General features: G+C 42.1%; 1 protein-coding gene across 1 annotated transcript; it reads left to right on the forward strand.

Annotated features, from left to right (window-relative positions):
• Positions 1–6,613: 6,613 nt before the first annotated feature.
• Positions 6,614–9,088, forward strand: LOC146960367 (disintegrin and metalloproteinase domain-containing protein 17-like). Its single transcript, XM_085772431.1, has 3 exons — positions 6,614–6,775; positions 7,088–7,144; positions 8,618–9,088. Exons 1-3 carry the CDS (start codon positions 6,617–6,619, stop codon positions 9,086–9,088), a joined length of 687 nt encoding a protein of 228 aa, XP_085628557.1. The 5' UTR covers positions 6,614–6,616.
• Positions 9,089–12,855: the final 3,767 nt, after the last annotated feature.

Below are 12,855 nucleotides of genomic sequence, written 5' to 3' on the forward strand. Positions count from 1 at the left end.
CGCTTTGGGTAACGTGCGTGCATGTCGCGCGTCTACATTGGAGGACGGCTGTTATCAGTATAATCAGAGACCATGAATGGAGTTCGCCTCACGTGATTGTCACTGTCTGCCAGTTAGAAAAAACATTTTACTGACCCCAGCTGAGACGCTGAGACCCCCCCCCCTCAAAACAAAAACTCTTCGGATCTGAACGATTCACACAAGTCACCTAATTGGTCATGAAAAAAAGCGAGTTTCGCTTTTTCGGCGCCGCTGTTTGCATCCCTGTGTGATGTTCAGGGACAGTCAGGACAGTCTGAGGACTGACAGCTCTGAGGTTGAAGTTTATATTAATGCACCATGACACTGTGGCAGGTCTCTGTACTAGGGATGTGAATCTTTGGGTGGCTCACGATTCGATTCCGACTTTTAGGGTCACGATTCGATTCAAAATCGATTTTCGATTCAACCGATTCTTGATTTTCTTTTTGCGATTTTTAGTTTGCTTTATTAACACCAGACCATGTGAAAACGTTGAATGATGATGATGTCTACAGACTATTATATCAGAAGCCATATTTCCCCCCCAAAAAATGCACATCACATGTTTCAGATTTATTCAGCAGCAATATATTCGAACCATTTTAAAGTAAACTGCTACATGAAGCTGATTTTATAGGCTACTCTCTTTCAAAAGCCTGGACTGAAGGATGTGAATATTTGGGTGTCTCTTCGATTCAAAATCAGTTCTCATGCACATGCACATGGACATGTAGCCTATCTGTAACAAAGGCTGCTAAAAAAAAAAAAAAAAAAGAGACGGCACTCTGCTCTCAGGCCAGCTCACCTGCAGCCTGTCTGCAGCGCCACAGAGGAGCTGTCAGAGCTGCTGCTGCTGCTGGTCCTCTCTCTTCAGCCTGCTGTTTGGCTGCACTTTGTATGAGTTTAAAAAAGTGAAGATCTAACGTCACCTGAGCACCGATCAGCTGATCCAGAGCGCAGTGGATGTGGCTGCTCACACCGTGTCCTAACTGGATGCGACGCGAACGAGCGTCCGACAATCGCGTCACATCTGACGCTCTCTGTCCACACTGAATCCGTGCGTCTGTTGTCATGGAAGCACATCAGCTGTGCGCTCGCCCGCTCGACAGACTGGAGACGTAACTACCCGGTTAAAAGATGGGTGAATTGTGCCTTTTAAACAGAAAACAAGTTTCTTGAAATATAGAGCCAACAGCAAGTTGTCTCTATAGTGTAGGAACACGAGTTGTAAAAAACATAATGCAGGGTTTTCTGTAACATTATAAGACGGCGCACCGCCCCCCGCCCAAGATGAATGAAGAGGCTATTAAAAAAAAAAAAAAGTCCGCTAGTCTCCTTGAAGCGGCTGTTATGTGTCTCTCTCTGGCGGTGTCCAGCTGATGTGCACATCTGCAGCAACCCAAACAAATGCACATGTTACTGTTGACTGGCTCTATTCCAGCCACATGAATTGTTCGACGCGGTGGAAATCTCATTATCATTGGTTATTTCTATTGTCTGCCAAAACATGGATGAATGAAACCTATCGACCACGTCTCATATTTCTATTGAGGAAAAGTTATTTCACAATTTATAGGACCACAACACCGACAAGCACTGAGAGCCGCATGTTGCAGTGACGTTTCTATAGGCTATAAAAAAAAAAATCCGCAAATAATAAGCCGACGAAAAGGTGCAACTTGCCACTTAACTTCTTGTCGATGTATTATTTGCGGGGGCTTTCGGGGGATCTGCTGACGGTGGAGGATCTGGGACTGATTGACTGTGGACCACCACCAGTCTGATCAGGTCCATCACAGCACAGCAGCTGCAGCACTGCCCCGCTGTCACATTACTCTCGCGTATCAGCTCAATCTGTTTACATTAAACCGACATCAGGAGAATAATGAGAATTATGATTAAAAATATATTTGTTTCGAATTTTGGCCCCTGGATCATGATTTTTCGCATTCTTGGTTAAAAAAAAAAAATCCTCTAAAAAAAAAAGACAGTTGGGATGCATAATGTGTCTCATAACAGTATACTGTGCGTCACGCTAGGGGTCGGTGGTGTTTTATTCTAGGGGTCGGTGGCGGCTGTGAGACAGCAGCGGCTCCACGGTGAGGGGGGGGGGGCAGCTTCTGCTCACCTGACTCTGTGCAGCTTCTTCATTAAATCCAAACAGTCCGACACAGCGACGCACTGCTCCTTTGACTCTAAAGTCTCTGTAGCTCATCAGCCCGGAACTCGCCGACATGGATCAGAAGCGACGGCGGCGTTTGGCCTCAGTGTCTCGGACTTCCAGAGCAGCTACAGAGCAGCGTTGTGACCTCAACCATGGTCGATGAGAGCAGAAATGTTGTTGTAGGCCTGTGCATATTCTCATTTGTCCAGGTCATAGTATTTCAAAGGAGGTTAAATCGAAAGCAACTGGACTTCTACTGAGTCTCCAGACCAGTTAGTTGGACCAGTCCCAGCCTGGTCAGATGCTACATGAACTGATGAAGCCTCTTGGATGAGAGGTGAAACGTCTTCCTAGACAAATAACTAAGTCCAGTTGAACCTGCTTTGAAAAAAAAAAAAAGTTGTTGGCGGGCTCGTGAATTTTTTTTTGACACGAGTCAAAAAGAGCGTCAAACCGCGTATCTCGCGTTTGGTCGCGCGTCACAACTCGAGCGAAAAAAAAGCGTTCCTCGTGTTTGGTGGGAAGACCCACAAGGGGCTTCCCACCAAACACGATGAAATAGACGAAGACGCGAAGGTCCCGTCGCACAAAACAAATCGGGTGTATTGCGTCGCAAAAAAAAAAAAGTCGCGTCTACCGCGTCTCGCGCCTAATCGCGTCTCGCGCCTAATCGCGTCTTTGCGTCACGGCCTTTTACACCGCGGACGTAACGAATAAACGGTGACGGTGTGAACGAACAACATAGAACAGGACCAGACGTGGCGTTGTTTCCTCTTTTCACCGACAGCTCCACTCTCCCTTACTTACACTAACTACTGTTATTGTTGAGGCCAGAGAATTGTGGGATTTGTAGTTTTTGACCAATCGCAGGTTGTGCTCTTTCTTTTTGTGATTTTCCTGGTTCACACATGTATTTTTTTTTAGGGGCAAATGCGAGTGAAATGCTCGTCCATGGTGGGCATAAGAAAATTTAAGACCTGTCTAAAATTATTTAAGACTTGAACACAATAATTCAACAAATTTAAGACATTTTAAGGCCTAAAATTTAGATTTTCAAATTTTAGACTTTTTAAGACCCCGTGGATACCCTGTTATTTCATATAAAAGTTTAAGTGCATGCATATTTTATGATGCTGTGTATTTCAGGTGTAGGTTAATATACACACACCTCAGGAGGCCTGTTGACTGGTTAAAACAAGGTAATCAGTAGATGGGAATTAACTTCAGATTTAGTCACGGATCACCTTCAAACTCTCCTTGTCATGATATTTGAATTAATTATACATCAACACCAGCATATATAGGATTAACACAACATACAAATGAATAAAATGATCTAAAAGTATACATTTGTTTATTATTAATTGGATTATTCAACAAAATGTTAAAATTATAAAACCATCCTTCAACTTAAAGGGATAGTTCAACATTTTGGCAAATTGGCCCATTGCCATAATCCCTATAGTCATAGCAGTAGGTTCGTTACCTTTAATTGTAGGTGTAAGCTATTTTCAGTACGGCGGAGCGCAGCAGCTGGCTGCTCAGAGCTGCGCTATGGAGGCTAAGGGAATTTCTTGGTTTCCCTCATTAAACTCATCAAATTCAACATCCCAAAACTCCACAGTGCTTTTGTAGACAAGTTGTGAGCTGCACAACCACCACGCTATGAGATAATGACGGAACGATACGAAACGGAGCCGTTTTCGAGGTAAATTCATACAAAACCGCTGATGCGCGTTGCGTTCAGGGACAGTTTTTCAGCAAGCAGTCTCCGTATTTACCCTGTATTTACCTCGAAAACGGCTCCGTTTCATATCGTTCCGTCATTTCATCTCATAGCGTGGTGGTTGTGCAGGTCACAACTTGTCTACAAAAGCGCTGTGGAGTTTTGGGATGTTGAATTTGATGAGTTTAATGAGGGAAACCAAGAAATTCCCTTAGCCTCCATAGCATAGCTCTGAGCAGCCAGCTGCTGCGCTCCGCCGTACTGAAAATAGCTTACACCTACAATTAAAGGTAATGAACCTACTGCTATGACTATAGCGATTATGGCAATTGGCCAATTTGCCAAAATGTTGAACTATCCCTTTAAAGCCCGAGGCGACGTCTTTAAACAGTTTATTTTGCTCATCAAATGAAGAGAAATTGACTCTGGAGCCTGAAGTCTGTGATTATTGATTAGGATTTTCAATCAATCACTTTTTAATCAAAACACAGCTGCGTTTTAATCTTCACTGTTTCTGCTCCAACTAAGATAAATAAATCATAATAACATCTGTTCTTTGTCGCAGCAGAGAGAGTGAATCACTGCGATTCATATGTTTATAATTTGCATAATGTGATATTATGTGATAATGAAGTTTAGGTGAAGAGGTGCATTCTGGGAAATATTTTTTGTGAGTTGATGAAATTACTTATCAATATGCGCTTCCATTTAGACATGATGACGATAAAGTGCAGGACAACACGGTGTTAAAAACAGTTTCTTTTTTTAAAAGGATTTGTATTTCCATGCTTTTATTTTGAAGGGATGCTGCATGTTTTAGAAGCCTTACTTCTGATTTCCTGTTTGTCAGACTCAGTTTATTGATCTGGTCACATCGATTATTGATTGAAATGTTAAATTTTTCTAATTTATTTACTTTACTGTACATACTTTCTTTTCTTTGTCTTGTTTATTTGATGTTTGTTTATTTTATTTCATGCTCTTATATCTTATGTTTTGTATTTATTTATATTTACAAGTTTACTATTTGCCTTATTGGTTTGTACATCGATTTATTTGCAAAATAAAGTAAAAAAGCAAAAAACAAAACACCAACAGAGGGTTGAACAGCTGAGTCATGTGAGTGGCGGTGAGCGTCCGTTACCTTGACGCCGGCGATCTCGATCATGAACATGGCGGCGCCCAGCACGTGTCCGGCGTGGTAACACCAGAACTTGATGCCGGCCACTTCCTTCACCTCGTGGAAGTTGATGGTCTCGATCTTCTCCATGCTGTCCTCCAGGTCCGTCTCCGTGTAGAGCATGTCGTCTGCCGAGATGTTACTGTCACACACACACACACACACACACACACGCACACACACACACACACACACACACACACACACACACACACACAGCATCAACACACAGCTCCGTCACAGCTCCACCTGAGCGACAGGCAGCATCACTCCCTCTCTCTTTGTCAGCTGTAAAGTGACTGAGTGTGAGAGTCTGTGAGGGTCCAGATACTATAAACATGAATGGAACAGCACCTACCCTGAGCAGCGCAAATTTACGTGGATTTCCGCATTCATCAATCTTTTAGTAGTGCTGATTTTTTCGTAGCTACTCACAAAATCTACACCTGCTCCGGACTGTGTGTAGCGCTTGTGTAAATGTAGGAATGCAAATAAATACTGCTCGTCACTGTTGAAAATTACAATTTTAATCCGTATTACTCTCTCTCATGTTCAAAATACGCCGATGCCTTTGAAACACGTAATTTAAACATGACAAACAATTAGAAATATTTGGAGAGAGAGACGTTTTAGGGATCGGACACGCACAAACACGGCAAGGCTCCATTTTATGATGATAATAATCTGATATAAAACCGGAAAAAACGTATTTGTGTTGCTACAGTACACGCTCGGTGGGCGCACACTTCACCCTGCGCAGCAGCGCAGTCGGCACCGGTTTGGATGGAGCTGTGACAGACGGCTGGTGCTTCTATAACCTGCCTATATAACTTCATGTGTTGATCCAACCATGTTCCTCTACAGCTGAGGCTGTGAAGAGACTCCTCCTCCCATCGCTGCTGTAGCTCTGGAGTTGTGTGTATTTTTATTTTTATTTTTTTTCATGTTTCATATCGAACTATTCTGGCCTTACTTCTTAAACGGTTCTTTAATCAACCAAGGATAGGCCTACTTAATTCACTACATCTGTTTCTTCCCTCCAGCCTTTGACCTGTCCCAGTCACACCACTACTAACAGAAAATAATTACATATTTTTTCTGGACTCCACTTCACCCAAAATGACTTTGATCCGTGATCTCTCTTTTTTTCTCTCTCTCCCTCTTTCCTCGTTTGCGTCATGGCCGCAGGTGAGCAGGATGCACCTACCTCCTAATATGGTGGTCAGGATCTCCTTATATGGCTATTCATGTATGGAGATCTATGCTGATTGCTGATCACCGGGGGCGTGTTGTTAGGTTACGATGGGTTGGCATTCATGAACTTACACACGTGTTTACGATCAAATCTGAGTTTCCGGCACCGTTCATGAATCCGGAGTAGAGTTTTAGTAGAGTGAGCTTTTATGTGCAAATCTACACACAGATTTACTCACGTTTCATGAATGAGACCCAGTGAGTGAAGACGAGCAGGATGTGTCAATGTGTGTGTGTGTGTGTGTGTGTGTGTCTCCTGCAGGGGAAGTGCATGAAGCAGGTGCAGGACGTGGTGGAGCGTCTGTGGGACTTCATCGACAAACTGGACATCAACACGTTTGGGAAGTTTCTGGCCGACAACATCGTGGGGTCGGTGGTGGCGTTCTCTCTGCTCTTCTGGGTTCCTATCAGCATCCTGGTCCACTGTGTGGTGAGTCGCTCCGTTCTGTCTCTGTCAGGAACTAAACTACACACTGTCAGTCACACTGTCTGACTGACGCGTTACAGAGACGTATTACCACTGTATTTTCATGAGTATTAAGGGATTAAGGTGCTACAGACAGAATCTGAAGATGATAAAGTCTTTCCTGTCTTTAGTCTGTATAGATCAGGTGGACAGTCATTTAAATATATATTTTATAAGATGTGCAGAGATTAGTTTAGTTTACTCTTGTCTTTTGTCTTTTCTTCTGTGAACAACCTCCTTCAGGATTAATAAAGTTTCTTTATCTTCTTCTCTCAGGACAAGAAGCTGGATAAACAATACGAGCAAACCACAAAGTCTCTGTTCTTCCCCAGTGTGAGTATCTGATTGTGTGTATTTTAGGGATGTCACAATTACTTGTTTTTTCACAATTAATGTAATGAAATTGCAGCAAAAGGAGGAAATATGTCTGATACGAATCATTACCTGGGAGAATGGAGGCTCTCTGCCTTCCACCTAGCGTCTCTTGGCTGAAAACCAACCTTGTAAGATCAGAGCCTCCGACCCGGTGTCCCAGCTCTCGTCTCTGCGGCACCGCCACACAAACGTAACCCGTAATCTCTTGTTTATGACAGATAAGACTACACAGATATACACATGGTAACATGGTAGATGATAAATAACGTTATCCACCGCTCCATGGATTGATTTCTCACCGGCTTCGTTGTTGAAAACAAACGCACATGGAGAGGAGGTTAGAGACACAGAGAGTTCATCTTTAACCATCAAACTAGGGATGTCACGATTACTTATTGTCACAATTAAAGATTAAAGCAGAAGTAAGTGGTCCGGTCGTTTTCGCTAATGCTGCGTTCCAGGCAGGCTTTTGAAATCGTAAATTACAGCTTCAAGTCACAACTTACGACTTTGTAGCATTTCAGGCAACCCACTCGTGTTTTTTCCGACCTGTTTTACCGGTGAAAGTCACTATAACGGCCACTCGTAACGTAATGAACTCGTACCAGATCGAACTGGTACCACTTCACGGTCGGAAAAATACGAGTTTCCTTGAACGCACCATAACAGTCCTCGTCCCTACGTCGCCACATTCACGGCGTTCCTTGGCTGCACACACAGCCCTGCATGCCGTTCTCTCTCCTCATTGGATAAAAACTGTAGGATACGATAAATGTTTTCTCCTCGGCTCAGAGCAGAGCAGAGTGACTGAGAGACCCGTGATTCAGACCAAACACTCTATGTAAGTGATTGCTGTCGGAAGATATAACTATTTAAGACTTATATTAACACAAATATATCACTTACTTCTGCTTTAATCGTGGTATTAAACGCCACAATTAATCAATCGTAAAGATTTCTAAATACTGTCACTCTCCAAAAAAGATTGTCGGAACCGTATCGGCAGATGTAGCGCCAAAGTAAAGGTAAATGCACAGAAACTGGTCCATTTACCTCACGTAACATTAAATTGGTAGGAATTTAAATGTCGGTGTGCCATTTGTAATAATAAAATGTAAAAAATTATTAAAATAAACTCAAACATTTGGTATAGATGACAATTAATGACTTCAATATTTCAAATACTTCCTCTGGGGGAGTAATAATTGGTCCTATATTAATAGATACTTAAAATATTTTGTGTATATTATCAATAATGTAGTTATATTTTGACTATATTTGATTTTACACATTCATATATAGTGTTGTGAAATTAATTAATGCATAATAATCGTGGTAATCGTACTACCGTGATTATTTATCCAAGAAAATTTATAATCGTGACATCCCTACATCAAACTCAACTGACTCTGACTCTGTTCATTTTCCCAGAATGCCGAGCTCCTGAGCAGCCTGGAGTCCGCGTCCGTCCGGATCTTCAAGCCTCCGACCTTCCCGACCACCAACCTGCGCTTCCAGCCGTCCGGTCCGCAGCAGACCAGCACGCCGCCGGTCTCCGGCTTCGGCTTCGGCCCCGGTCCAGACTCCTGCTGTCATCCTCCTCTTCCTCCTCACCATCCTCCTCCTCCTCCTGCGGTGGCGGCCCCTCCTCCCCCTCCCCCACCTCCTCCTCCTCTGGACTCCCCCCGCATGGCCACCATCCAGGAGGACCCGAGCTTCGACTCCCACCTGGACGAGGAGGCGCTGCAGGAGGCGTTCGGCCGCCCGGCGCAGCGCTCGGAGCAGCGGCGGCGCTCCTTCGAGGACCTGACGGAGACGAGCGCGGTGAGTCGCAGCGAGAAGGCGCTGATGTTCCGGCTGCAGAGGCAACACCAGATCGACACCAAGGAGACGCAGTGCTGAGGGACGGGACGGGACGGACGGGACGGGACGGACGGTGCCCGGTTTGTCCCGCTCACGTCCTCCTGTGCTGGTTTCACAAACTTTTACGACTTTTTTTATTTTTTATTTTCTTAAAGCGGCTCCGTCCTGAAGCCGCCGCACTGACGCTTTGTTGCTGCAGCAGATCTCAGTCTGGTCACATCGAGACACATTCAATCAGAAAAACGTTTTTATTGAATTTAAAGGACAATTCCAGGCGAATTCAACTCGGGGGTGTATTTTCATATCATTTTAGGTCTAAAAGAATGAATCTGAAGATTTTCAGTTTAATTGCTCCTGTTTTGCGGTAGTTGCGTCTGTCCGTGCATCGCCACGGCGCCAATGAATGGGAGTGGATGTAAGTTCCGCTGTTTAGGCTGTTTCCAGCCCTCAAAGCCGCAGTTTTTTTCCACAGACAGCGTCAGATGGAGACTCAAACATGCACCGAGAAGTTTATTTACTTCAAGCAAGCCGACATGTTTGTAAAACTAGATCCAATTCAAAGTCTCCCGGAGTCTCGCGCGAGACCCAGTTGCTGTGTGCGGTGTGTTCAGGTGCAGTGGGAAAAGCTCCCGTTTGTGTCATAAACACAGGAATATCAACTCTTTACTTGCTTCAAGTAAAAAAAACTTCTGGGCGCATGTTTGAGTAGCCATCTGACGCTGTCTGTGGAAAAAAATGTACACTTCAAGCAAGTCAAGAGTTGATATTCCTGTGTTTATGACACAAGCGGTAGCTCCTACTGCGCCTGAATACACCAGCACTGCAACTTGGGTCTCGCGCGAGACTCCGGGAGACTTTGAATTAGATCGACTTTTACAAACATGTCGGCTTGCTTGAAGTAAATAAACTTCTCGGTGCATGTTTGAGTAGCCATCTGACGCTGTCTGTGGAAAAAAAATGCGGCTTTGAGGGATGTAAACAGCCTAAACAGCGGAACTTACATCCACTCCCATTCATTGCTGCCGTGGCGATGCGGGGACAGACGCAACTACCGCAAAACAGGAGCAATTAAACTGAAAATCTTCAGATTCCTTCTTTTAGACCTAAAATGATATGAAAATACACCCCTGAGTTGAATTCGCCTGGAATTGTCCTTTAATTACAATCAGAGTTCAACCGATTATCGACCGATATTTCCCTTTTTTTTTTTGATAATCGATATCGGCCGTTTTTTTTCACCGATAACCAATAAAATAAATGTATTTTTAAACGCATAAACGCACTCCTTTGGCTCTAACGAAGCCGTCTCTCTTGGCTGTTTAACAATGTCCCAAAGGTTTTCACAGTGAACAAAACAGAAACAAACTGTTGACTGTATTCAGTCTGATCCCTGGTGTGTTATTTTTAAATTCTGACACCAAAGTTTTCATTTTTACTGCAAATGAATATCGGTTAAATATCGGTTTCCTTGATTACTAATAATCGGTATCAGTATCGACCCTGATAAAACCATATCAGTTGATCCCTAATTATAATAAGAAAAGAAAAAGAAACAAAACGTCTCCTTCCAGTCGTCGTCCTGTGTGGTCAGACCGTGGTTTCAAATCGCTGCTCCGTCCGTCCTCTCCGCGTCTCTTTAACGTCCTTTAGTGACTCGAACTAACATATTGTCCTGTTGAAGCTGTGGCAGCGAGGGGCCGCTGCTGGGTATCGAACCTTCTCCAGGTATCAAACCGTCGTTGGTGCTGATTGAACGGTGCTCAGATCAGATGTTGCTTCCACAATCAAACTGTGTTTAACTGTGGTGATCGATCATCTGTTCAATACTTTTATTCGTCCAATAAAATGTCGCTAAAGCTCCGATTGGTCCCCGCCAGCCACCGTACAAACTCAGACCAACTCGTCTTCTGATGACACACTACACGATACGACCAGCAACTGTACGCTCCTACGTCCGTTTTTAGTTCTTGAACGTCCCACCAAAGATTTTTTTTGCTCCTGAATGTTACACGTTTATTTCTGTTACATAAAGTCGTCGTTCACTTTTATAGCTGAAGCCCGGCTCTCGTTTTAGTTCCCTAAAGGCCAAATGTAACGCTTGTTGTAGCTCAGTCATCAGTCAAACTGTTGCTGAGTTGAACTTAATGTTTTAAAAAGGTTCAACTTCAATGTGACAATCATTTATGTGCACGAGTTTCTGTCTAATGAGAGAAAAACATTTATTTCTAACTGACGCTATTGAGACAAAGTGTTTGTCACCAGCATTTTATAGAAACAGCATCAACACAACATGTTGTAATAATGGATAATGTTGTTAAAAGCTTTAGAAATATTATATATTTTATCACAACAGCACAAAAAATGCCAAAGATTTGACGTTGTCAACTTCTAATTTGTGGTTATTTGATGTTTTTTTTTTGTCTTTACATCAGAATCAATTGTTTTTTTTTTACTGTGTGATAGACTAATTGATTAATTAATAGTCAAAATGATTATTAGTTGCAGCTTCAAAAGGTCAAAGTGCACTGAGAGTCAATGACACGTGCAGCTGCCAGATAAAAAAACAGTAAAAGTCAAAAACACAGAGGTCAAAGTTTTATTTTTAAGGCTCAAAATGTTTTTATATTCTATAAATGATATTAATAAAGTACAAATAGGGTTAAAATAGGTTTGGAGAGTTTAAAGGGTTAAAAAGTGTTTCTGTTTTAAGACTCAGTGGGAATCGAACCCTTGAACGTGACAGTGTTAAGTGCCTTCAAATCGACCCACTGAGCTACATGAGACTGTATTTTATATCACATAAATGTTCATCATCTCCTTAAAACCACTAAAACCTGTCAATCAATTTTATTTACTGTGTATCACATCTGCAACAATAAGCTGATTAATTGATTGAATGTTGATCAGCAATGAAACAAATAATTTAAGTCGTTTTTCAGTCAATAATTGCTTTTAAAAAAAAATTGTGATTGATAAATGGATGGCTCAACTGTTTTTTTTTTAATAATAAATTGAATATTTGATTGAAGAGACTTTTGATACATTTTAAGTTACATTGGGCATTTTTTTTTTTTACTATTTTGTAAATTTTTATAGACAAAATGTTAAATCACTTAATAAAAATAAAGGAAAAACTTAAAACTTCAGTATAAAATTGTCCTAACCTAAACAGTTTTAAAACACCTCCCTGTTATTGTATTTTATCCTGGTTTGAGGTCAGTTATCTGAACATTTCACCTGTTTGTTTCTTACTGTACGAGGGCAGATTATTATTATTACTGTGTGTATATATATATCTTTGTATAAAATATCGTTGTGTTGTTGCTTTTGTTGCTTTTATTTTTGTGACTGTGTCTGTTTTTTTTTGGGGGGGGGGGGGGATAAAGACACAGATGTTAAACTTCAGAGTGTTTTCAGCTGTTTGGTTTGTGTCACTCGAGCTGTTTGGTACCAGAGTTTATTCTCATCACATGTTTTTACTGTGTCAGATTTATTTTGTGGTAAGTTTTGTGTTTTTTTTTGGGTTTTTTGTCGATTGATTGAAGCCATATTATCGTTTTAAATGTTTATTTTTGACATGTCAGAGCTCAAAGTGCCTTCTCTTCTCCTGTGGTATTCAAATGCACTTGTCAGTATTTTTTAATATTGTTTGTATCTGTGTGTGTGTGTGTGTTGAGTCCTGTACACTGTGATGTGTGTGTCTGTGTGTTATGTACATGCTGACGATCGTCTGTATTGATCCAATTAAAGGTCGGTTGAGAGTCATGTTGTTAACGTCACTGTGTCGTTGTTCTACTGTCTGATTT

This window comes from Trachurus japonicus, unplaced genomic scaffold (assembly GCF_045865225.1).
Source record: "Trachurus japonicus isolate A0001 unplaced genomic scaffold, Traja_1.0 AP030458.1".
Classification (NCBI taxonomy): Eukaryota; Metazoa; Chordata; class Actinopteri; order Carangiformes; family Carangidae; genus Trachurus; species Trachurus japonicus.